General features: G+C 46.1%; 2 protein-coding genes across 8 annotated transcripts; both read right to left on the bottom strand.

Moving 5' to 3' along the window:
* Positions 1-348: 348 nt before the first annotated feature.
* Positions 349-18,207, bottom strand: CASP2 (caspase 2). 4 transcript variants are annotated; one of them, XM_072777529.1, is made up of 12 exons: positions 18,040-18,155; positions 17,246-17,432; positions 14,633-14,783; positions 13,953-14,120; positions 13,721-13,802; positions 13,047-13,141; positions 12,610-12,786; positions 7,158-7,286; positions 6,916-7,006; positions 3,249-3,398; positions 2,964-3,073; positions 349-2,810 (listed from the first exon to the last, which is right to left on the bottom strand). In XM_072777529.1, the coding sequence occupies exons 3-12, from the start codon at positions 14,762-14,764 to the stop codon at positions 2,679-2,681; spliced, it is 1,266 nt and encodes a 421-aa protein (XP_072633630.1). In that variant the 5' UTR covers positions 14,765-14,783; positions 17,246-17,432; positions 18,040-18,155; the 3' UTR covers positions 349-2,678. The 4 variants fall into 4 exon arrangements, with proteins under 4 accessions (XP_072633630.1, XP_072633631.1, XP_072633629.1 ...); XM_072777530.1 differs by having other exon boundaries at positions 17,267-17,432; positions 18,040-18,151; XM_072777528.1 differs by lacking the exon at positions 17,246-17,432 and having other exon boundaries at positions 18,040-18,206.
* A 1,163-nt stretch (positions 18,208-19,370) lies between these two features.
* On the bottom strand, positions 19,371-21,561 carry TMEM139 (transmembrane protein 139). 4 transcript variants are annotated; one of them, XM_072777538.1, is made up of 4 exons: positions 21,464-21,512; positions 20,756-20,883; positions 20,260-20,509; positions 19,371-20,040 (listed from the first exon to the last, which is right to left on the bottom strand). In XM_072777538.1, exons 3-4 carry the CDS (start codon positions 20,490-20,492, stop codon positions 19,650-19,652), a joined length of 624 nt encoding a protein of 207 aa, XP_072633639.1. In that variant the 5' UTR covers positions 20,493-20,509; positions 20,756-20,883; positions 21,464-21,512; the 3' UTR covers positions 19,371-19,649. The 4 variants fall into 4 exon arrangements, with proteins under 4 accessions (XP_072633639.1, XP_072633637.1, XP_072633638.1 ...); XM_072777536.1 differs by lacking the exon at positions 21,464-21,512 and adding an exon at positions 21,020-21,403; XM_072777537.1 differs by lacking the exon at positions 20,756-20,883 and having other exon boundaries at positions 21,488-21,561.
* Positions 21,562-22,913: the final 1,352 nt, after the last annotated feature.

Genomic DNA, 22,913 nt, shown 5'->3' with positions numbered 1-22,913 from the left:
GTAAATTCTATAATCCTCACTACCCTCCAATTCTAGTTCAATCTCTTTCACCAGCCTCCATCCCATAATCTACATAATCCAGAAACAACACTGCTTGCTAATGACTCTGGTCTCCTCTGACACTGAGGAATCCCAGTGCCAGCTGTATTTTGGGCAGTTGACTGTGGCCTGACAGCTGAGATGGGCCCCCACCTGTATACGTAACAAAGATCATGGTGGCAACGAAAGAAGGGTGTTCAGCTCTGTGTTCACCTTGGAAGGTGGTGAGGACTGCTATAAGAGGCTAAGCAAATGAGAATAGATAAGCTTCAGAAGATTATCTGTGGAAAAAGAGATGTCAGGCACATATCAGAATAAATATGAGCATTTATTTGGCACCTGAAGGCAATGTAAAATCCTGGCAGTGGGAAGTGGAAAGGTTCTATAACCCAAATACTTCCATATGATACTGACCCAAGGGTAGGACTTGGCAACAAGTCTCGAAATCACCCAGCTCACAGAATAAGTATTAATTGAGCACCTGAACTACTACAGGCGGAGCACTGTGCCAGGGACCATGCGAGACATGGAGAACATTGTCTGACACATGATATCTGTCTTCCCGAGTTAGCAGTATCAGTGGATAAAACAAAACCCATGGAAAAACCCAAAGTATAAATACTAAACTGTATATACTGTTAAGGGGAAGTTTTGTCCAAAAATAGGATTCTAGCTAGGGTTGCTTTTTTCCTTCCATCACCCAAAAACATTTAATGAAGACCTACCATGTGCCAGGCACTGGGTATATACTGGTGAACAAAAGAGACAAGGTTTCTATCCTAAGGGAGCTTACAACCTAGTAATGAGACAGAAGAGAAGCAAGCAAATACATAATTATAAATCATGCTAAGTGCAATGAAGCAATTAAACAGGATGAACACGGAAGGTTATTTAGAGACAGGATGGCCTGGGAAGGCCTTCTCAAGAAGGTGGCATTTAAGCCAAGACTTGTGAGGAGTGGAGTTCAGTAGACCCCAGAAGAGTGTCTGTGATGGTCCAGGGTAGGAAAGAGCTCAGAATGTTTGAGAAACTGAGGACAGCGCTGGGGCAGTCACTTAGAGGGAAATCAGCCTTTTCCGAGGTTCAAGAGGAAGGTAAGGGCCCTGCAGGCAAAAGGTTAGGAGTCTGCACCTTACTTCAGGTGTAAAACAAATAAAAGCAGGGGAGTGGTATGATCAGATTTATACTTAAAAACCCCAAACCAGGGCAACCCGGGTGGCTCATCGGTTTTGTGCCGCCTTCAGCCCAGGGTGTGATCCTGGAGACCCGGGATCGAATCCCACATCGGGCTCCCTGCATGGAGCCTGCTTCTCCCTCTACCTGTGTCTCTGCCTCTCTCTCTCTCTGTGTCTCTCATAAATAATAAAAAAAAATCTTAAAAAAAAAACAAAACCCAAACCAAAATCTGTCCTAGATTAGATTGGAGGGGGCAAGAATGGAAGTACAAGAGAAGGCCCGAAGAACAGGAAAAGCAGATACATGGCACAGATAAAGAAGGCTTCTAGGGTACATAGCACATAGAGCAACAGCTTCTCTAAGATGGAAACATAGGAGAAGGGGACACAGGCCATATGAAATCAAAGGGGATTTAATACTGAAACAGAAAGCAGGAAAAAGCTACTACATTATATCTACAAGCAGCCAAATGATCCAATTAAGCAGTATTTTCTAGACTGATTTGGTGGAGGCAGTAAATGGGATGAAGGGAGAGATGAAGGGGAGAAAGAGGAAGTAGGGAGATAACAACTAGGATGCTTTTTTTTTTTTTTTTTTAGAAAAAGACACTTCAGAGGAAGCAAAAGATAAGGTGACAGGTTACAAGGTATGAGGAAGAGTATCACTTTTATCTGCCTCCACTAGTACTCTCTGCTGAGGTTCACTTCAGTAACAAAGCTCAGAGAGAGAATAACTGATTAGAAGATCTTTGGAACTTCCCCAGGCAAAGATCAGTGAGTTCCAGGTACAAGGTGTCCATGCTGTAAACTCTGCTGAGAGGCTGGATTCCTAGAGCCCAAAGGAACTGAGAGTGGAGCGGACAACACTGCCTTCCACTGGGTGGCCTTGTGGTACCGCAAGGGGGCACACAGGTCACCACCACGCCCTTGGTGGCACCTTGCCGCCAGTCCCATTTGTTCTGAGACTAAACAAAAAATGCCTACGCTGAATCAGGACACCTTCCAAACACTCAGTCTGGTATAAATGGGGTTTGAATAGGGAAGAAACAAAAGACAGGAGATGGTCTCTGAAACATCTTAGCTAATGTAATAAAAACAATTACCAAAGTGCCGGTCTACAAAAGCCTTGGGGGCAGGAACCGAATGCAAACAGTGAGGGAAACCCACAGGCCCTCTCCCCATAAAGACACTGTGTTCATTATATTGTTGGCCAGGCTCCTCTACAGCAGCCAAACACTCCTGACAAGCGGTCCAGCCAGACCTGGCTCTACAGGAAGGGAGCTTTCACAGGAGGAGCTGGCCTGTGGTCCTGCACGACAAGGCAGAGATGACAGGCATACTCCACAAGCCTGAGAGACTCCCAATCCCTGAGGGAGAACAGAAACCGTGCATTGGAAGAAAAGAGGCTCCATCAGGCCTCCAATGGTCCAGCAGTCTCCATGTGGCAGGGCGGTGGGGACGGCATCACGTGGGAGGGTGTCCTGGGAACAGGTAGAGGTGCCGGCACAGAGTGCTGCAGTACTCAGACATCTCCTTGCAGCGGTGGAACTCGGTGCCGGGGGCATAGCCTTCACGCTCCTTGATGAGTGCGTTCACCTAGGGGGGGACAGAAACCCATGGTCCCCAGGCTGAGCATCTGGTGTTTTCACCATCCCAGCACGAGGGGAAGGCTACAGAGATGACAAAAGACATGGCGAGGGAGGAGGAGGGTGGAACCCGTGCACATGGAGCTGAACGGAGGCTACCGACCTTCACAAGCATGTCGGCCACGTGCGTGTCACAAGCCCTCTCGGAGAACACTTGAGTGAGGGCCTCAATGTACCAGGAACCCCGTTTGGTGTTCCGCATGGCAGCAGTCCCTGTAACCAACGACAGGTGTTAGCCACAGTGGAAGGTTGAGGGATAGCTTGAATGGCTGGATGTCCCAAACTCAACTTCTGTAGCACCCTGTACCCTCCCCTGTCAGAGCGCCAGATGAAAAAGCACACATCCCGGAGAGTGTATCCTCGGACCCGTCTCTGGAACTCAGAATACCTCTGAGGCAGGCATAGCCACAGATCATGTCTGAGCGTGTGGGCAGTCGGGTTTTCAGCAACTCCTCTTTGCTGGCGTCACTCTCCTCGCACTCAGAGGATCCCGTGTGGTTCTTTCCATCTTGCTGGTCGACCCCACGGTCGGTTTCATCTGTAGCAAAGGCAGACAGAATGGACAAAGATGTTATTTCCTCCCATGGCTCTTGGGTCTGCCACAGGCCAGCTAGAGTTCCCTGCCACCTTGACGGGGAAGAGCCATTTCCAGCTGCTGTCTCCAACCTCTGGCTGATGAGTTAAAAAAAAAAAAAAAATCATTACTCCCACTCCTGCCCAGCATGGCTCCATTACTCAGAGGAGTACCCAGAGGCCAGCACCATGCTCAAGCATCTGCAAACAGATGCGGTCTGAGCTTTATCCACTCTGTGTAACATGAAAAGTGCTGATCAAACACTCCTTGTAAATAGAACTAAAAATCGTTACGTCCCTAATTTATTTGTTCAGTTAGCAATATACCTGGAAGTCATGGTGCTTTTTATGACAATACACAATTAAACACTGATAATTCAGTTTTACACATAAAAAAGAAAAACCAAGTTAATAAACCAATAATATGATTACTATGTGCATGCTATATAAAAATCACCTCAAATCTATGTATTAATAAAATATTATAAAACTTAACATGATCAGAAAAAAAAACCCCAAAAACTAAACATGATCAGTTTCCAAATCTCTCTCTCTTTTTTTTGAAGATTTTTATTTATTTATTCATGAGAGACACACAGAGAGAGTCAGAGACACAGGCAGAGGAAGAAGGCGGCTCCCTGCAAGAAGCCTGATGCAGGACTCAATGCTAGGACTGTGGGATCATGACCTGAACCAAAGGCAGGCGCTCAACCACTGAGCCACCAAGCTGCCTTGTCTTTTGGTATTTTTAAGTTACTTACTCATTAATTTCATAAGCCAAAGTGTAGCAGGCATCCAAGATTTAAGAGAAATTTAAAAAAGGAAAAACTTAAAAAATTGGAATAATTTGACTATTTTCCTCATATGATTAAAAAAGAACACCATTACTCAATTTTAGCAGTCTTTCAACATACCCTGAGTACATGTCTAACCTCCTGACCCAGGCCTTATCTATGCCCAGACATATTCTTATTTGACACTGCAGTTTGATTTTGGAGGTGGGCGGGGGTGTGATCTGTAGGAAAGAGACAGGGAGGACACACACGTCAACACACCAAACATAAGAGAGCAGAGTCTTCTACAGGACTTCCTGCTCCATGCAACACAGAGGACCAAGAAGGCAAGTGAGACTATGGAGAGAACTATGGAGAAATGACCAAAATTCACTGACCCAACAAAAAATTATCGAGCAACTGCCATGTGCCAGGCACTATTTTGCATTAACCCTAAGGATGTCAAGATTCCTGCCCTTATGAAGCTCATACTCCAGTTGAGGAGCCAGCCAACTAGGGAAGGGGCAGTAATTTTATAGACATCAATTATATTAACCAAGTACAACACAAGCCAGGTGAGCTCAAATCTTCAAAGGTCATCTCTTGAAGGATTTCATTTTCAAGAAAGATTCAGGTTGCCCCAGGAAAGAGCAGTTTCTCTCTATCCAGACCTGATATTATACATGTCTCTGAATATAGAAAGAAAAAATGATCACAGAGGTCTTTATTTCATTTTGTTTTGCCAGTAATACCTCCTAAAGGACACAAGCCAAGCTAAATCTGTCCCTCAAGAAAAAGGAACTTCTTTCTTTCCTTCATGTCTCAGATCTATTAATCAATAACTATTACTGCTTCTTCCAATAACATAATATTCCATCTGTCTTCCATATTACTGTAACAATTCTTGAGATTAATTTCATCCCTTTGTTCAATATTTATTAAGTGCTCCCATATCAGACAGTGGCCTGGGCCTGGGCATCCAGCTGGTAAATCAACAGTAAGTTCCCGCCCTCACATACTCTTTCCTCACTGCAGCTCCCCAGCATGGTAATCAGCCTGGGGAAGAATCCATCACATTATTTTCCTGAGCTACCAACAGCTCCACACCATTATCTGAAGTCCAAAATCTCAGTTTGACTAAAAGCTGACCATCAGCTGGATGGATGTACCTCCTGCAGCCAGCCTGGTCTTACTACATGCCTACACAGATGCCCAGTCTTTAAATTAGATCTGGGCAGACTCCCGGCCCAGCACAACATTTTGGGGGAGGGAGAGGATGACCTTTCAGTCTTGGTGTGCTTGTCACCTTGTATTCCTGTTTCCTCCGAAAGGCCCTATTTACTACTGACACCTAGGTAGATTTTATCATTCTGGGTCCAAATTAAGCCTTACCAAACATTAATACACTTACTAAATGTCTTTAGACCAATCCAATTCATACCAATCTACTCCCCACCGCTTACTCCTCATGTATGGTTCGTGCCTCACTGATTTCTCCCTTGCTCAAGGCCTCTGCATTATTCTCACGCCACTTCACGTACATTTGCTTTACCTTTCTAGTGACTGGTAGGCTCTTTTGAGAGACACATTTTCTCTCTCTCTTTTTTTAAGATAGGAGTAGTTTGAAAGACCACACTTTTTTTTTTTTTTTTTTTTGCTTTTGTGACAGTATCCTAGTCATGTTGTAGGGCCTAAATAAATTATATTCTTTGGTGGTATTAGGAAGAATATTATCAATGTTAACCATTTACATTTGTTGAACACACAAGGGATAAGAAAATGATTTGTCCCATGTTAGGACAAAGTGACTTTTAAACCAAACTGTAAGCCCCTTGAGGGCACTGACCATGCTCTATCAGTCACGGCTGGCCTTTGCTGTGCTTTTTTACTATGAGCCAGGTACTGTGCTAGTAAGGCCTTCACATGCATTCTTCCATTCAGTTATCACAACAACCTGATGAAGTAGATCTGATCGCTACCCACATTTTATATGGAGAAAGTTAAGGCAGAAGGACATCAAGTAAACTTCTCTAAGTTTAACCAGTCTGTGGTTAGAGCTTTTAATTATTACTCTCTCCCTCCAGGATGAGAAGTATGCCCGCAGGTCTTCGAAGCATACTCTTGGCATCGCAGCTCTCAGAGGCTAAGAGACTGTATGCAAGAAAGAGGAGGGATCAAAGCAGCTGAAGGACGAGTGAGAGCCAAAGCCCGACTTGGGGCTTCCGCACTGCTGGCCTGTGAGATACACGCATGAGGCAGAGAAGAGGCACCGATGGAGCATAGATAAAAAGAAGAGGGGAAGAGGTCTGGAGAGAGGAAAAGAGGAAGGGTACGAAGTGAGAGAAAGAAGAGATGGACAGAAGATCCTTAACTGCAATGAGTAACAAAAAGAAAAGCACACCCAAGTTAATAGCATGGAAGAACTGAGAGTTCTCAGGAGAGAAGGCAAAGGCGCTGACAAGGTGAGTCCTGAGAAGAGGATATGGTGGCGCACAGAGAGCTGACCAACCTGAGCGCCATGGGCTGCCCAAGTCCCAGCACACCCCATGCATTGGGAGACACTTACAGAGCAAGAGAGGCGGTGGCAGCAGTGAACAGAAGGTGCCCAAGGGATCCAATAGCACCTGAGAGGAGCAAACAGCAAAGTGAGAGCTGGTGGGAGGCTGCCCAGGAGCCACCACCCAAGTGTGGATCTGCCAGGGCACTCACCTCCACGGCAGGCCTGGATGAAGAACATTTTCGGCTTGTTCTGTAGGTTTGGGCAGCTGGCATTGTCAAAGAGCCGAAAAACTTCCTGAAGCTGCCAGAGAGAAAGAGAAGAGAAAGGAGGTTAAGTAGACTGTAGGCCTTCCTGAGTCCTGTATACACGACAGCAGCCACTACTAGAGATGGGCCGGCTGGAGGGGAAGTCACCTAGTGTGAACAGCTGTTGGCAAGAAGATGACACACACCTGAAGCAGTTTGCCGTCCACACCATAGATGCCTCCCTCCACGCCATGAGAGAGAAGTGCCACAATGCAGGAGTCAGTGACACGGTGGGCAGGCAACTGGGCAAAATTCTGGAGTTTCTCTTTCATTTCCTGGAGGAAAAACACATTTTAGTGTTGTCACTGGAGTCTGCACCAACTCTCTCTTTGGTGTTTGAAACCCTTTTAGAAAGAAAACGTTTTCTGTATTTACAATGTGGTCAATGATAAGAGAAGTCAGAGATTATGTGAGAGGCTAAAAAAAGCTACGGACTCACCAGAAAAATGCAGGACTTCAGAATATAATTTCACAAACCCCAAACTCACTGGGATATGTTAAGAACTCCTGAACTAAACCAAGTTACTAATGAAGCTAATTAACTTTATCTACTTGCCACTTTGGGAGTGGCAAGAAAGCCAATCCTTTCTTAGAGCAAATGCCCTTGTACATCAGTGGCATGACGGGGACCACCAGGTGAGCTACAAATGAGTAAAATACCTATCCAGCCATTAGGAAAGAAGCTGTTCTGACAAAGGGCTAATGGAGTCATGATAATAGGGAGTAACAGTACTTCCATACTGTTTTCGGTCTGAGATTTTAAGTTCCCAGAGATGTGATGGTATCTGCACAAAATGCTCCATTCAGGGAAGAGCACACTGTTGGGAGGATTCTGCACAGGGCCACAGCTACACACATGAGCTATGGGATCAGACAGGTTTGACCCCTGGGTTCATAAACCTGAAGCAGGTATTTGGCTCCTCACAGCTCTAATGCTCATTCTGTAGGAAGGTAATGAAGAGGAAATTTTATCCAAGTTCATAAAGATCAAATGAAATGCTGCACAGAAAGGATTTATAACGATGTCTGGCACATACTGCAAAGTTCTGCCATTATTATAATGTGCATATCTAACAAAGAGTAAGAGTCACGATGTGCTTTTTTCAAAGAGACGTACTCCTGGTCAATCTTGTAGTCCAACTTAAGATCTTGTCTGCTCTGCATCAGGTTGCCATCCATAAGTATCAAGAGTGACCTTAAGCATTTGGCCCATCCAATGGAGTATACAAAATAGTATAATCCAACACAAACTGTTAAACCCATGTCTCCCTCTACAACACAAGATGTCGGCTCACCTGAGATGAGCAGAGGAAAAAAAGTTCACTTTACTGTGAATTTTAGTGAACTATAATGAATGTATAATGATAGCAATCTAGGCAGGACAGCACAACTTTATCTAACAGTTATGGTTCCAGTTATGGTTCCTAGTAAAAAACACACTTGTATAAGACCTTGCAGCAGTTCTGGAAACTTGCAAAAACACAAAGTTTTGGGCCCCAGCAAACTGCGTTTTAATAAGCTCTTCAGGTGATTCTCACATGCTGAAGTTTGAGAACAACTGATCTATATTTGTTTGCAATACTTTTGTTCGCAATACTTTTGTTCGTAATTACCTGCAAGTCTGCAATTACACTAGAAATGAAGAAATTGGCTTTATTAAAATGTATGTACATTTTCTGAGCAGCGAAGCCAACCATGATATTGGAAATTTAAGGTTATCACCTTAAGATACACAAATTTCATCTATTAAAAGAATATATAATCTCAGAATACAGAAGTATGAATGCTTTTCTGGAGCTGATCATAATAGAATTTTAACACAGCATAGCTGAAGTTAATTTTGTTGGAACAAGGCAATAAAAATGTATGTTTGGCACCTATTCAGGAGCATTTGGAACCTACACGAGACTGTCGATCAATAGAGGTCAACAAAGCTCTAAGTAAGAACACACACATTCAATAACTGAATTTAATAGTACTAACCTGATAACTGGGGTTTATTTACTTTGGGGAAATTTTTCCAAAAGCAGCATAGCTTAAAAATAGGATCTCTAGATTTTTCTTTTTCTTTTTTTTTTTTTTTAAAGATTTTATTTGTGTATTTGACAGAAAGCACAAACAGGGAGGGAGAAGTAGGCTCCCCACAGAGCAGGAAGCCTGATGCAGGGCCCCATATTAGGACCCTGAGATCATGACCTGAGCTGAATGCAGATGCTTCACCGACTGAGACACCCAGGGGCCCCTCTAGATTTATTTCTGATAAAATTACAAGTGCTTCTAAAAATAGCAAGGTTCTTTTGCCTGTGCTTTTGGCTGGGGGTTGGGGGACACAAGAGAAGAGAATAAACTATAAAGCCTCTGATGATATGCAAAATTTTATGGCTAGCTGCATTTTCCAGGGATAACCCACAGCATATCCTTACATTTTCAAGGCAGCCTATGACCCAAATGCAAGTTAAAAATCAATACCACTGGATAAAAGGAAATTTGCCACTTTAAAACATATCTCATTTCCTAATATTTAATAAATTGTAATTCTAGATCTAATAACCTCAGGAGGGAGACATAGTACAGAAGACTTTGAGGATCAAGAGAAAAAGTGAAAACCTACAGAAGCAGTGAGAATACCCGTGTACTGTCTAGCACTGTCAAGTGAAGAGGGTTTTCTCTAAGACTACACTGCTTTGAATTTCTTTTTTTTAAAGATTTATTTATTTATTTATTTATTTTTGATAGAGAGAGGGGGGTAGGGCAGAGACACAGGAGGAGGGAGAAGCAGGCTCCATGCCGGGAACCCAACGTGGGACTCGATCCCGGGACTCCAGGATCGTGCCCTGGGCCAAAGGCAGGCACTAAACCGCTGAGCCACCCGGGGATCCCCCTGCTTTGAATTTCTTAATGCAATTATTTCTAAAGTCAAAAAGGTATAATGGGGGGAAAAAAGGATCTTAATTTTTTTGGTTCTCTTTGCTTACCAAATAATACCATAAAAATACTGAGTCCCTTGAGAAGTCCTACCAGGAAGTAAGGAAGTACTCTGTGAAGACACCTAAAGAATCAAATGATCATACCCACTGTAACTACTTGGTTTTAACTATATCTGAAAAGTTGATTGGCCACCATTGGAAACTGGCTTTGCAATGCCCTCCTCACATTTCTGAAATCTCCAGAGCTGCAGACTAGGCTACAAGGTGGGTTCTATCCCAAGGTTTGGTCCTACGCCTCTTGCTCGTTACTCTAATTTCCTTCTCAAAGATCTCATACTCTCGTCACTTAAAGTATTTCTCCTACACAGGTAATGCCCAAATCTACATTTTTGGTTTAGACTTCTCTGAGACCCTCAATTCCTTCCTTAATTTTTCTATCTTCTTCCATATACAATCATTTAATCACTAAGCAAGGACAGTACGATCACACCATTATGCTATTTTCCATAAACATTCTGTCCAGGTGCCCAGCATCTTCTACTGGCATTAGGATTTCAACTCCAAACTGGATTCCCTGCCACTGTTCTCTACTTCATTCTTTTCAATGGTGCCTCGAATCATCACTGTGAATGTATCATCTTTTTGTTTTAAAAAATTACGAATGGTTTTCTAAAACAAGAAATTCAAGGCCCTGGGATTCTGGTCCCATATCTCCAATCTTGTTTTTGGCACTCCTTTGCCCTAGGCCTTTGGTTTACCCATTAGGTCCCTAACATTAAACATTTCTTATCTAGAGGCTATTCTCTCTGCCCAGGACCCCTTCACCACTCCTTTGTGCTTTAGTGGCTTCTATCTTTCAAGGCCAGTTCAAATTTCACACCCTCCATGTATCCTACTGACCAGATCTACCCAGGAGATTTTTAATTTCTCTTAACTACTGTAGAAGACAATGTCAACTCTTCCTTGGTCAGTAGCAATGTAAGGGGAAGTACTTCCTTTTTTGCTGTCAAGATTCCCTCATTTAACTGAGGTCCTATGAACTTAAGATTCATATTTAAAAAAAATTTTTAGTAACACATATAGTCCCCCCTCACCATTATAAAGTGCTCAAAATTAATTAATTAATTTTAAAAGTAAGCTCTACGCCCAACATGGGGCTTGAACTCACAATCCCTAGATCAGGAGTTGCATGCTCTACCAACTGAGCCAGCCAGGTACTGCTAAAGGGCTCAAAACTTCAATCGATTGCAATTTCAGTTACAGGACAATGTAACCAGAGAATTAGACAGAATCCAATAGGTACTTGAATCTGCATCAGGTTTAACATAAATGGGAATGGCATTTGTGAAGTGGGACTTATGGGCCCCCAAATCTGCTGAATGTCTCTGAAAAACAGTAATATATAGCTGACTTAGTGATTCAGAATTATATTTTTAACTATCAAGCAAGTAAAAGCTGTTCCAGCTGTGGCTTTGAAGCAGGGATGGGTTTACTTTTGTTCATGGGCTATTATTGCAAAGCTGGCAAAAAGGGCATGTAAATGATAATACTCAGGAATCTTTGTTGAAACTGGCCTTATCAAAAAGTATAGCAAGTACACAATCATTCTCACAGAAGATAGGTAAGATACAGAAATAAAGACCACAGATAATGCTGAAGACAAAACAAAGATTCTCTATCTCAACAAAGTGAATATCCTAGAAACTTTGCTTTTACCACTGACATTCCCAAAGTCAAGTTAAGAAAGTGCTATAATTCTGGAATCAAATGAAGAATGGGGGTGGGGGAGGATGGGTGATATAGGTGAAGAGGATTAAGGAGCGCTGAGGAGCACTAATGATGAGTACTGGGTAATGTATGGAAATGTTGAATTACTATAGTGTATACATGAAACTAATATAACACTGTATGTTAACTAAGTGGAATTAAAATTAAAACTTTAAAGAGGAGGAGGAAAGGGATGGAGAAATGGAGAAAATGGAGGAAAAAAAAAGAATTGGTATCTATTTATCAGTTTCAGAACAGAAATACCTAAAGGTAACTAAGTCAGTGGTACAGCTCAGTAATTGGGGTTAACAGGGAATAACAGATAATGAAAATGCTTGTGATCTGCAGGAATCTAGTCCAGAAATAATCTACCTTAAGATCTGTCTTGTGGTCACGTAACTGGACAGACTAAGGAATTTCCCCATGTTAACTCATTAAACCACCATGGACAGCTCTAGCAAATGTCCATTTGCAAGAATGTCATTTGCCAAAGTAATCTTCTGAACAGTAACTGGAGTTATAAGCAACAATATCAACCAAGAAGTAAGTGTCCTGTGTTGTCCTGGCTTATAAATAGCTTTCCTGATTGGTGGGGCAAATCTCAGGGTGTCCTCACATCCTGAGTGACTGGGAATGAAGTTTCTGAACTTCACTTATATATGCCCTAACCTGGGACCTGTATTATTCAGTGAGAGCACAGTGACCCCCAGAGGTTAACACCGAAGCAGCTGGCTGGCCTGAATTTTTTTTTTTCTTTACTAGACTGCAACATGAGACACAGAACAGAACGAGTAAAAAAGTAAGAAGAAAATAACTTGAGTAAGACCCATCCAGCAGGCAGAGGAGCAGAGGGTGTTCCTGGCCCCAGTGTTGCCCAGCTCTCTAGTGTACACATTAGATGTACCTGTGCAGTCTGGTCAAGTAGAACATGGACTTTGTAGCCCAAGAGCTTGAAGAGGGTGACCAGAGTGCTGTGGTCCACATCCCCTCCAGAGCGAAATTCCAGGTCTTTCTCTCCAGTGAAGTGCACATTGCTCAGCACCAGTGCCAGGCCACGAGGCCGAGACTGTAACCTATAAGCCTGAGGGGTGAGGGGGAGATAATTAGAGCTTCTTATGGAGAGAAACTATGTTTCTTCAACTAAACGAGACATTTCAAGAAAACAAAGCCACCATATTCTCGTTAACTACACTAAGTCAGTACAGAGAAACGCTCAGAGAAGATAACCAATGAGTACTGACTTTCTGACTGACAAAGGAGATATGTATGCAAACTAAGTTCAGATGCCCAGGAAGGGTGTCTCATTTCCCAACTCTTCCTCCTGCATTCTGTAGAACTCACCAGCTGGTAGTGTGTTTGATAAAACTCGGGAGTGCAAGGCTTCACCTGAAGGCAAGGAGGACCATCTCCGTTGTCTAGGGAGTGTTCCACAGTATCTGTGGCACAGAGAGCCAAAAAACTAGTATACAATCTATATGTTAATCCCAGTACTTCATTATAACCCAAGGCACCTTGTTGAACTTGGGTTTTAATCATTACTAGTCTTGCTCATCCCCTATATTAGAAGATCCATGAGGGCATTTTTTTGCTCACCACTGGATCCTCTGCACTTTGCTCACATACAATAGATGCTTAACTCACTGAATGACTGAATGGGATATCTGATAAAAGCTTTGTTCTCATCACTAGACTACTCAGTCAAAAGGCTAGTGGCCCAAGGTGCAGTCTTTCCACACCCTAAAATAACAGCTTTAAGGAGCCAGGCAAGTCATGGGTAGGAATTTCCTACCTATACCAGTTGTTCTACGGGTTAACTGCCATAAAAAAAATAATCTGTGATGGAGGGGAAACAGGCCCAATGAACATCCCATCTAAACTCTAATGCTAGTCCTTAACAAATTCACTGAGGAGACTATACCCAGTATGAATGAAAATAGGTATCGTGCAAGGGCAGAGTCAGATATCAGTCAAGAAAAAAGTCAACCTGTGGGATGTGTTATCCCATTGATTCTCACCTGGAGACAGGCGAAGTTGTTTCTGAGGGGGACAGGACTCACACATCGGGAAGGTGAGACTCAGGTCGTAGTCACAGCTCAACTGTAAGAAATCAGGACCCACCATGCCAGGCCTTAGGGAGATGGTCCAATCTGAATAAAAACACAATCTAGTCTCCCCTGCCCGGTCTCAAAAATTCCTTTCCCACCAAAATAATCCTTCTCAATATGTCACAGGTTTAGGGCTTCATACCGGTGGGAGTCCATGCTGAAGACCAGAGAGGGTTGTGAGCAACAGATCCTCCAGGTGACCCTGCTTGGTCTCTCTCAGGGCCACACAGAAGGCATCAAAAGCCTGGGGACCCCTCTTGGGCAGCAAGTTGAGAAGTTCCACATTTTGGCTGAAGCCGCCCACTTTGGCCTAAGATAAAAGAATACAACATTATTTGAATACATTTGAATACATTATTCAGCTCTAATTCTATTTCTCCAGATGACCTTCCCAGTAATCTCAAGAATCCTCTTACAGGAAAAATACATGTATGAAAGAAGTCTCTCCTATTCTTCTTCTTTTTTTTTTTTTTTTTTTTGAACGATTTTATTTATTCATGAGACAGACAGAGAGAGAGAGAGAGAGAGAGGCAGAGACACAGGCAGAGGGAGAAGCAGGATCCCAGTGCGGAGACCAATGTGGGACTCTCTCCTGGCATTCCAGAATCACACCCTGAGCCAAAGACACAACTGCTGAGCCACTCAGGTATCCTCTCTCTTATTTTTCTTAAATTACCCATCTTTTCTGTTAAAGGCTTGAGGGTAGAAAGGCATTTTCATTTCCTTAGTGAGGTTCGACATCCTTAGCATACTTCATCATGCTCTGTCCCTACTCCTAAAACCAATTTATTTATTTAGTATTTCTCTTTTTCTTCCAAATACCTGAATGTGCTCCCTCATTTCCAAGGTGATGATGTCCTTCTCCAGGAGGTGTTCTAACAGTTCACTCAGCAACAGCTGTTTGGCTAGCACCACTCGGTTCTTTTTTAGTGCTTCCTGATGGTCAGGATGCATGCCACACACTCCCAATATCCTACAGATAAAAGGCAGAGGGAAAGGCCATCAAGCACAAGATTTGGCACAGAAACGTAGAGTGGAAGAGGTGTGAGTAGGAAGAAAAAAAAGAATGGGACTTACGATAACCAATACTAGGCATATTTTACTGAATCTGGTTAAAATCGAAGTAGTATTAAGCAGTAACGCACTTATCATAAGGAGATAACATACAATTTTTTATAGAGAATGTTCAACCGAGACCATCTTCTGAGATGAATAGTTTGTCTAGGGGAAGGAAATACCTAACTGGACCAAAATAATACACACAAAAGCACACATATATTCATGAGAAGGAAAACTCCTCTGTCTGACAGACCAATTTCAATTAAGAGATTATTCCAGAAAAGCTTTCACATCATTTATCTAGACTACTAGAAGTGATAGGAGTGAAAATGATCCTGGGTGAGGAATAAAATAATTTGATAAAATGGCAAAAGCCAATGGTTTCCCATGAAGGCCAATGGCTGGCTTTCAAAGGAAGTACATGAGACAGGCTGACAGACACCCACATTACTCTCTAGCCCACTTTATACCAATTATACCTATTGTTTTTAAAACTTCAGTTCCTGTGACAAAATGACCAGAATCATGTAAGAATGAAGAACTGAGTAAGTAGCAAGTATACAAAGTCACAATTGATAAACACCAGTGACAAACACAACATAACGAAATCAGTTGAAACAGTTATAGCATAAAGGCTAAATTATTTTGGTAATTTATCAGGGAGGTCTTTATTTCAAGGATTCCTTGGTTTTGCTATTGGGTTTGGAAAGAGCGGCTTCTGTTTGCGAATTTTAAAAAACCCATTTCCAACAGATTATCATCTCTGCACCTAGTTTATAGAAGTGCAGAGCTCCCCATCTTCTCAGTTTCCAAAAGCATGACAATAGTAAGGGCCCGATGGCAGTGAGAAAGGGATGAGATAACAGCTTTAGTTTATACCTAAAAAGCCTTTTCAAAATGAATACTGATTTCAAAAACATTAAAATCTGTGTGTTGGGGGGGGGGAGGAGGGGTTGGGCATCTTAGAATGAGTTAAATACTGTGCATTTATAGGATGTACTTGGCTTAACTCTAGGTTAAAGATTTATAGAGGAGGGAAAAGCAGACTCCTGGAATTGCTGAGAGAGACCCAAGAAGATGGCACGTGGGATCCTAAGGCAGAGAAAGTTGTCAGTAACTAACATTTCCAAGGCTGGAAGCAGCCAACTAGGGTTAAATTTGGGGTTTGGGACAGTGATATTTGAAATTCCATTTTGCTCTTCCTCTGTCTCTCATGAATAAATAAATAAAATCTCGAAAGAAAGAAAGAAAGAAGAAAGAAAGAAAGAAAGAAAGAAAGAAAGAAAAGAAAGAAAGAAAGAAAGAAAGAAAGAAAGAAAGAAAGAAAGAAAGAAAAAGAAAAGGGATCCCTGGTGGCTCAGCAATTTAGAGCCTGCCTTTGGCCCAGGGTGTGATCCTGCAGACCCGGGATCAAGTCCCACATTGGGCTCCCTCTGGCTGTGTCTCTCATGAATAAGTAAATAAAATCTCCAAAAAAAAAAAAAAAAAAAAAAAGAGAGAGAGAGAGAGAGAAACTCCATTTTAACTTCAGGTTTCCGTTCTATAGAAATACTATGACCCCAAACCTTCAGTAGAAACCCGCCAAAAAATACATCTTACAGAAATCAAAAAATCCATTTACGAATCACCTTAGAAAACACCAAAGCAGTGACAACGACTGCATATATGAAACTCTGGTAAAAGTAAGTGTTATTAGGCTAACTGCAAGACATCACAGCTGGATGCTGGTATTTCCTCAAGATACATATCACTCATATCATTTGCTGGGACAGGTTTACTCAAGTTCCTTCCCTTAATTTACCAGTGGTGTTTTCTCCTTAAAGCTTTCTCCTCCCTCGGTTTCCCTGATCCGATTCTCTCCAGTTCCTCTCTCCGCCTACTATGTTCCTGCTCCCTCACAAGACCTTGCAGCTGCCCTTAAACGTGGACACTCCATTAGGAACACCCGTCAAAGAGCTGCTGCTCCCGATTCGATTTCATCCATCGGGATGATCTGCTAATTGGCTCCCAGTTCTTAACTCTTTTCAAGTTCTAGATTTAAATTTTTTTTATCAAGATTTTATTTATTCATAGAAACAGAGAGAGAGAGAGAGAGAGAGAGAGAGAGAGGCAGAGACATAGGCAGATGGTAAGGCAGGCTCCCTGAGGTGAGCTTGATGGGAGACTCGATCCCCAGACTCCAGGGTGACCGCCTGAGCCGAAGGCAGATGCTCAACCGCAGAGCCACCCAGGCGCCCCTAACCTTAAGACTTGCAATCACTAACTCATTAGGTTTGATCTGAAGCATTGACCATTCTCCAAACCCTTGCTCCTCCCTGTAGTCCACCCGAGTCGGAAAGCCGCAAATGTGGTCTCTCCCGAAGTGACCATGATCACCTGGAACTTCAGGACACGGACCGGGAAGGGAGGAGGGCGAGGAGACAAGGACACAAAGGCAATTCTTAAGCCTGGATGCGGTCTTTCTCCAGCTTCTGGCTCCACAGCCCTAAACGGATCTTCTTCTGGGCCTGCACCACGCACGGGGCGTGAAGATGTCATCCGGGGTGATGTCGACCATGGAATCCTATAACGGGGTGGAGGCGGAGACACGCTTGGGGGGTCTCTGGGAACCACCTGGTCCTTTCAAAGTCCTCAGGCCCCAAAGCCGGTGGCGACGGCTTTGAAACCCTGATAAGGGCAGCCCGGGTGGCTCAGCGGTTGGGCACCTGCACTGGGCCCAGGGCGTGATCCTCGAGACCCGGGATCGAGTCCCACGTCGGGCTCCCCGCGTGGAGCCTGCTTCTCCCTCTGCCTGTATCTCTCATGGATAAATAAATAAAACCTTAAAAAGTAAAAAATACAATTAAAAAAAAGGCGCTGGTCAATACGCGTCGTGATGGGGCCAATTCCGGGCTCCGCAGGTCTCGTCCGTTTGTACGGGAACGGAGCAAAGCTCCTCATAAAGGAGTAAGGGGAAAGGCGGGAGGGAGGATGTTTCGGAGAAGCGAGAGCGGGCGTCCCGGCGGAGCTCCTCCAGCGCACAAAGCAGGCTGGGGCGGCTGCTCCAGGGGCACAGGCCGAGCGAGGCCGCCCGCGCGCCCCCCGGGCTCAGCCCGCCCCCCCCGCCCCGCGCGGCCAGGCCCAGGGGGCGGGGGCCCTACCAGCCGCCTCCGCGACCCTCCCTCACTCACCTGCGCCCTCTGCCAGCGGCCGTCGGCGCCTTCCGCTGCAGGGCGGCCGGGCGGCCCGCGCTCGCCGCCGCCATTTACCGCTTTTCCCGGGCTGTGCGCGCCCCGCCCACAGTCCAGGCAGACCCAGCGCCCTCGCGCCCTCCGCATCCCAGCCCCGGCCGCCCGCGCACTGCGCGCCTGCGCGCCTGCCCTGCGCGCCGCGGCCCCAGCCCCGCCCCCCTCGTCGCCGGTGCGCGCGCAGCCCCGGAGCCCCGCCTCGGCCGCGCCGTCCAATGGGGTGAGAGAGCGCGCCGGGCGGAAAGGGAAGGGGCGGGGGGAGGCGTCGCTCCGTCCTGCGCCGAAACCCGATTGGTCGGCGGTTCCCGCGGAAATCACGGCCGCCCTGGGGCGCCCCCGCGCCTGCCTCCCCCGCCCCTGGGCCGCGCGGTCACGGGCTGGCCGCGCTTTTCGCTTTATTGAGTTGTTGGGGCCGGGCCCGAGGAGATGGAGAGCCCCGCGAGGCGCTAGGTACCGCCCCGAGGAGGAATGCCCGAGTGGGGAGCGCACCCCTGGGGGGCGGGGCAGCTCCCGGCGGCCAAATCCTACGACGCCAACGGCCGCAGAACATTCCAGAAAACGTGGTGTGGCGTTAGGGATCCGAGGAAGGTGCGGGGGGGGGGGGGGCTGGGGCAAAACCCCGCAGCCGGAGCGCCGGTGTCCTGAGATACTCCGTCACCTTCGCCGAGCTCAGGTCTTTTGTTCTTTATTTTATTCAAGGCTCTCAAATTTGGAGGCCCCGCTCCCTTGGGGCCGCTTACGTCACTCCCCCCTCCCCCGCTAGGCTGGGAATCCCGCGCTGGAGACTGCGCTGCAGGCCTCCCCCCGGGGGCAGGAACCGGGAGCAGGGGCCCTCGCAGCTTCCATCAGTTGTGCTTCCCCAGGAGGAGGCGCTCCCGGGCACCCTGAGCCCGGACTGCCTGCAGACGCAACTATGCCCCTGGCGCCTTCTAGGAAGCCTCTCCCCTCTGTCCAGAACGGTGGTCCGAGAGAGAGAGAGAGAGAGAGAGAGAGAGAGAGAGAGAGAGATTGAGGGATTTGCGGATGACTTCGCGATTGAAAACAACGGCAGGATTTGGGATCGGAATAGTAGAGTTAAAATCGTTTCTATGCTGTTTTTACTAGCAGTGCGCCCCCGTGCAAATGCTCAGACTTCACCGTCCCTTGGGATAATCCTCTTTTTTTTTTTTTTTTTTTCCCAAATGACGTGTAGGAACGTCCCTCGCGGCTGGGAAGCCTAATTGAGCTAGGAGAAAGAAGCACTCAGAACAGAAACGACACAGCTGTCACTCACGTTTTTCTTTTCTTCCTTCTCCAGATTGTCTGGATCAGCCTCTCGCCGTCTAACTCTGGAAATATCGGATATGGGGTAGGTAGCTGACTCAGTGTTAACCTTAAGACTCAAATTGTGCCGAGTACATCTCAGCTGGAAAAGGTGCACGACAGACCGACTCTGTTCTGCGTTCAGTTCCCTAAGCAGAAGCACAGTCCCTGACACATCGCAGGCCCTGGGAAATGCTGGTCGAGTTCATGAATGGGTCTGGTGCAGAGATGATAGATCGCAGGAAAGTCTTTTAAGGGGGCGTCCAGTTGTTTTCAAAGAAAACATTGTCATCAGGTTGACCAAAGCTGACATCATAGGCAGGGGGAGGAGTCAGGGGCTCCAATTTGGGGGGCACCCCCAAGCTCTGCAGATCAGGGACAGTGGACGTGACCCGGGGTCCCCGAAGCCGAAGGCTGACTGGAACTCTTCCAGAGTTTTGTGGGGTCATAGATCCCTCTGAGCCCACTCGCCTTTCCAATCTGGCTCTATCGGGCCCCTCTGGGTGGCTAGGCTGTCCTTCCTCAAGTCCTGGGGGGATGACAACACTGCTGTAGGGCGGTGGTTGATCGGACTGCTGAGGGCGGCATTGTGATTCCACCACAGCCTCTTCATAGGTTGGCACCTCAAAGGCTTCATTGTCACTGAGGGAGAAGAAATAAGGTCACTGGGGGCCTCCTGAAAGGAGTCTGTTTTCGCTTTACTGTCTTCTAGTAGCAAAAGACCCACCAACCCCTGACCCCACTCATTCCCTCACTGATACCAGTAACAGGAAAGCAGAGCTGTACACCTGAGAGACTAGCGGACACGGGGAATAAGGGTCCATTGTGCATTCCTAGGATTCAGCCCACCCCTTAACTCACCGTGCATTGCCTGAGGCCCCTGTGCTCTCCGTCTGCCTTGATCGGTACCCCCATTCCAGAGAACAGGCCAGGAGGCAGACAAGGAAGAAGACACCACCCAAGGTGAGAAAGAAATAAGCAACAGGGGCGATGTCTGGCTTTATGCCCAGTAAAGCCAGCCCCAGGAGGAAGGAGGCACAGCACAGGAAGAGAAGCGGCTTCTCCAGTCTCCCCCACAACTGGCTTGGCACCATGGCCCCTCCCCAGGCTCCTGCAAAAAGACAGATGTGTCTCAACCCGCAGTTGGCATCCCAGTGGGGTCAGATTCCAAAGTAACCATCTTAGACACCTTAGGGTTTTAGGTTCTTCAATCTCAAATCAAGTAAATAGCTCAAATACATGATCTTCAGGGTTCCCTTCAGTTTTGTGATTCTCTCTAGGATCACACCGTTGTCCCAGGATATCAGTATGTGTGGGGTAGCCAGGAAATAAGCCCAGGTGCCTTCATGTGACTTACTGTGTCGTGGCCCTGCTTTCCTTCCTTCTTCCTTCTTCTCTGCAATCTCCCTTCCAGCTCTATCTTTCTACACCATCCAAGACCCAGTCCCGGCTGGCCCTGCCTGGAGCCTGAGTGCTCAGCAGCATCTGTGGAATCCAGGTGATGAGGCAGGCCCTACCTTTTCTCTGTAATTGCTCAGTACTGGATCTCCACCCTAACCCCACCCCCATCTCCCCAGTCAGACCCCACTGGGGAGGGAGGTTGGGGAGGAGCACCACTTACCCTGGTCCAACCCCATCTTCCCGTTTCCTCTACTCAGCCCATGCTCTGGTTGCGGGACAAAGTACACAGGGATGCAGCAAAGCCACAGGGACACAACTATGTGAGAGAATCTTACAAAGGCCTAGGGCAATGGGCAGAGGCCTAGATAACTCCTGATCCCTCCATATCTGCCAAGGTATCCCATCTTCTACCGGCCTTAACTCAGTAAGCTCAGATTTTAAGTTTCCTGTCTGTAGTTACTGCAAAGGCTGGGAGGCTCCTGGGGAGAAGCCTTCTTTTCCCTCCGGAACACAGCAGCAACATCTAGGCAGCAGTGCCCCCAAAACAACCTATCAGGAATTTCCTGAACTCTGCATAGCAAGAAAGCACAGACTCTAGATAGGGGCCAGACTCCCCCCTGCTTGAACTTTAACCCCAATCCCATGGCCCTCCCACTGTTCTCACCAGCGTTAGGAATTCCTCCCTCACCTGTCTGGACCGACTCCACAGAAAGTAGGTTGTACGGGAGCCTAGGGGAGCCGGAGGAAGAGGGGGTGGAGCCACTGGGCTCCACCCATTTTTCTGTTCCAATCCCTCAATTCCTGCCTAGGCTTCCTCCTCCCCTTTCTGGTTACAGCCGACCTGCTATTGCCCCACCTTGATTTTTTTTATTTTTACACTACTCACCCCCTACAGTGCCTTAATGAGCGTGCTCCTGCACCCCCCTCCCCACCCCAGTGATCTTTGTACTTAGGATCAGAGTTATATTCAGTTTCTTCATCTCTTCTCAATGTGCACTGTATTCCGAGTAGTTTGTCTTCTATTTAGGTTATATATTTTAGGCCTGGAGCAGAGGCCATGGCTTATTTAATCTCTAGATCACATAGTGCTTTGCGTGGTTTGCTGTGGGCATGGAATGGAGTGTCTTGCTTCAGCTGCCAAAGGACCATTTCTTTGAACTTATTTTCTGCAGGGGCTTAAGTCATTTTTGTGTATGCTTCTTGGCCCAGTTAACTCTTGGTCTTCAAAAGCCATGTCCAATGATGGACGTGATGCCTACTGTGGAGGCTGTCTGCCCAGTGTAGCCACGGCATTCATTGCTACCTCTGTTCAAGCCGTTAGCTGCTTATATAGTAATTTTCTGTTTACATTCCTTTCCTCCACTGTGAGCTATTCAAAGTGAGTGATCAGTTGCAATAATTTCTGAATTCCTGCAGCTGACATGGTTCCTGACACAAAGTACGTGCTCACTCAACGCATCAGAAGGCTATCATTCTACCTGGTTTCACCACACACTGGAGACCCAGGATCCACTGTTTTAAGGGGAATCTTGGTAATAAGTCTAGGTGAGGCAGGTGCTGGGAGGTTTAGAGAGGATGGAAGCATACTTTACTCTTGAGACACAGGACACAAGGCCGGGTTCCAAGCCTTCAGAGTGTTACCATTAGCTACACCAAGGGGAGTAGGAGATGATGGGGCACAAATCTAATTCCAAGGTCAGTCATGGGGCACAGCCAGAGCTGCAGGATCAGAGGATGTGTGTAGTGTGTGAGTGTGTGTGTGAGAGAGAGACAGAGTGGGAGAGAGAGGAGAGAGGAAGGAGGGAGGGAAAGAAGGATGAGGATGAGGATGAGGGTGCCTGGAGTGGAATGCAGGTGTGTATACAGTGGGATGTCTATGATGATTCTCAGACCAGATGGAGGAGATGTAACAGGAAGACTGTGCTAGTCCAAATGAGCTGTGTCTCTATAGGAAGTGGGAATGGAGAGTGGGGGGAAAGCTGGTTGTTGATTTGTTTACACCAATTTCCATACTGTTCATCTCATAAAAGGAAAGTATGACTTGGATCAGAAGGATTTGCATCTGGGGTGCCTGGTTGGTTTAGTTGGTAGAGTGTATGACACTTGATCTCGGG

The sequence above is a fragment of the Canis lupus genome, chromosome 15 (assembly GCF_048164855.1).
Source record: "Canis lupus baileyi chromosome 15, mCanLup2.hap1, whole genome shotgun sequence".
Lineage (NCBI taxonomy): Eukaryota > Metazoa > Chordata > Mammalia > Carnivora > Canidae > Canis > Canis lupus.
Note: the sequence above shows the minus strand (reverse complement) of the source record. Positions and strands in the feature narration are given on the sequence as shown.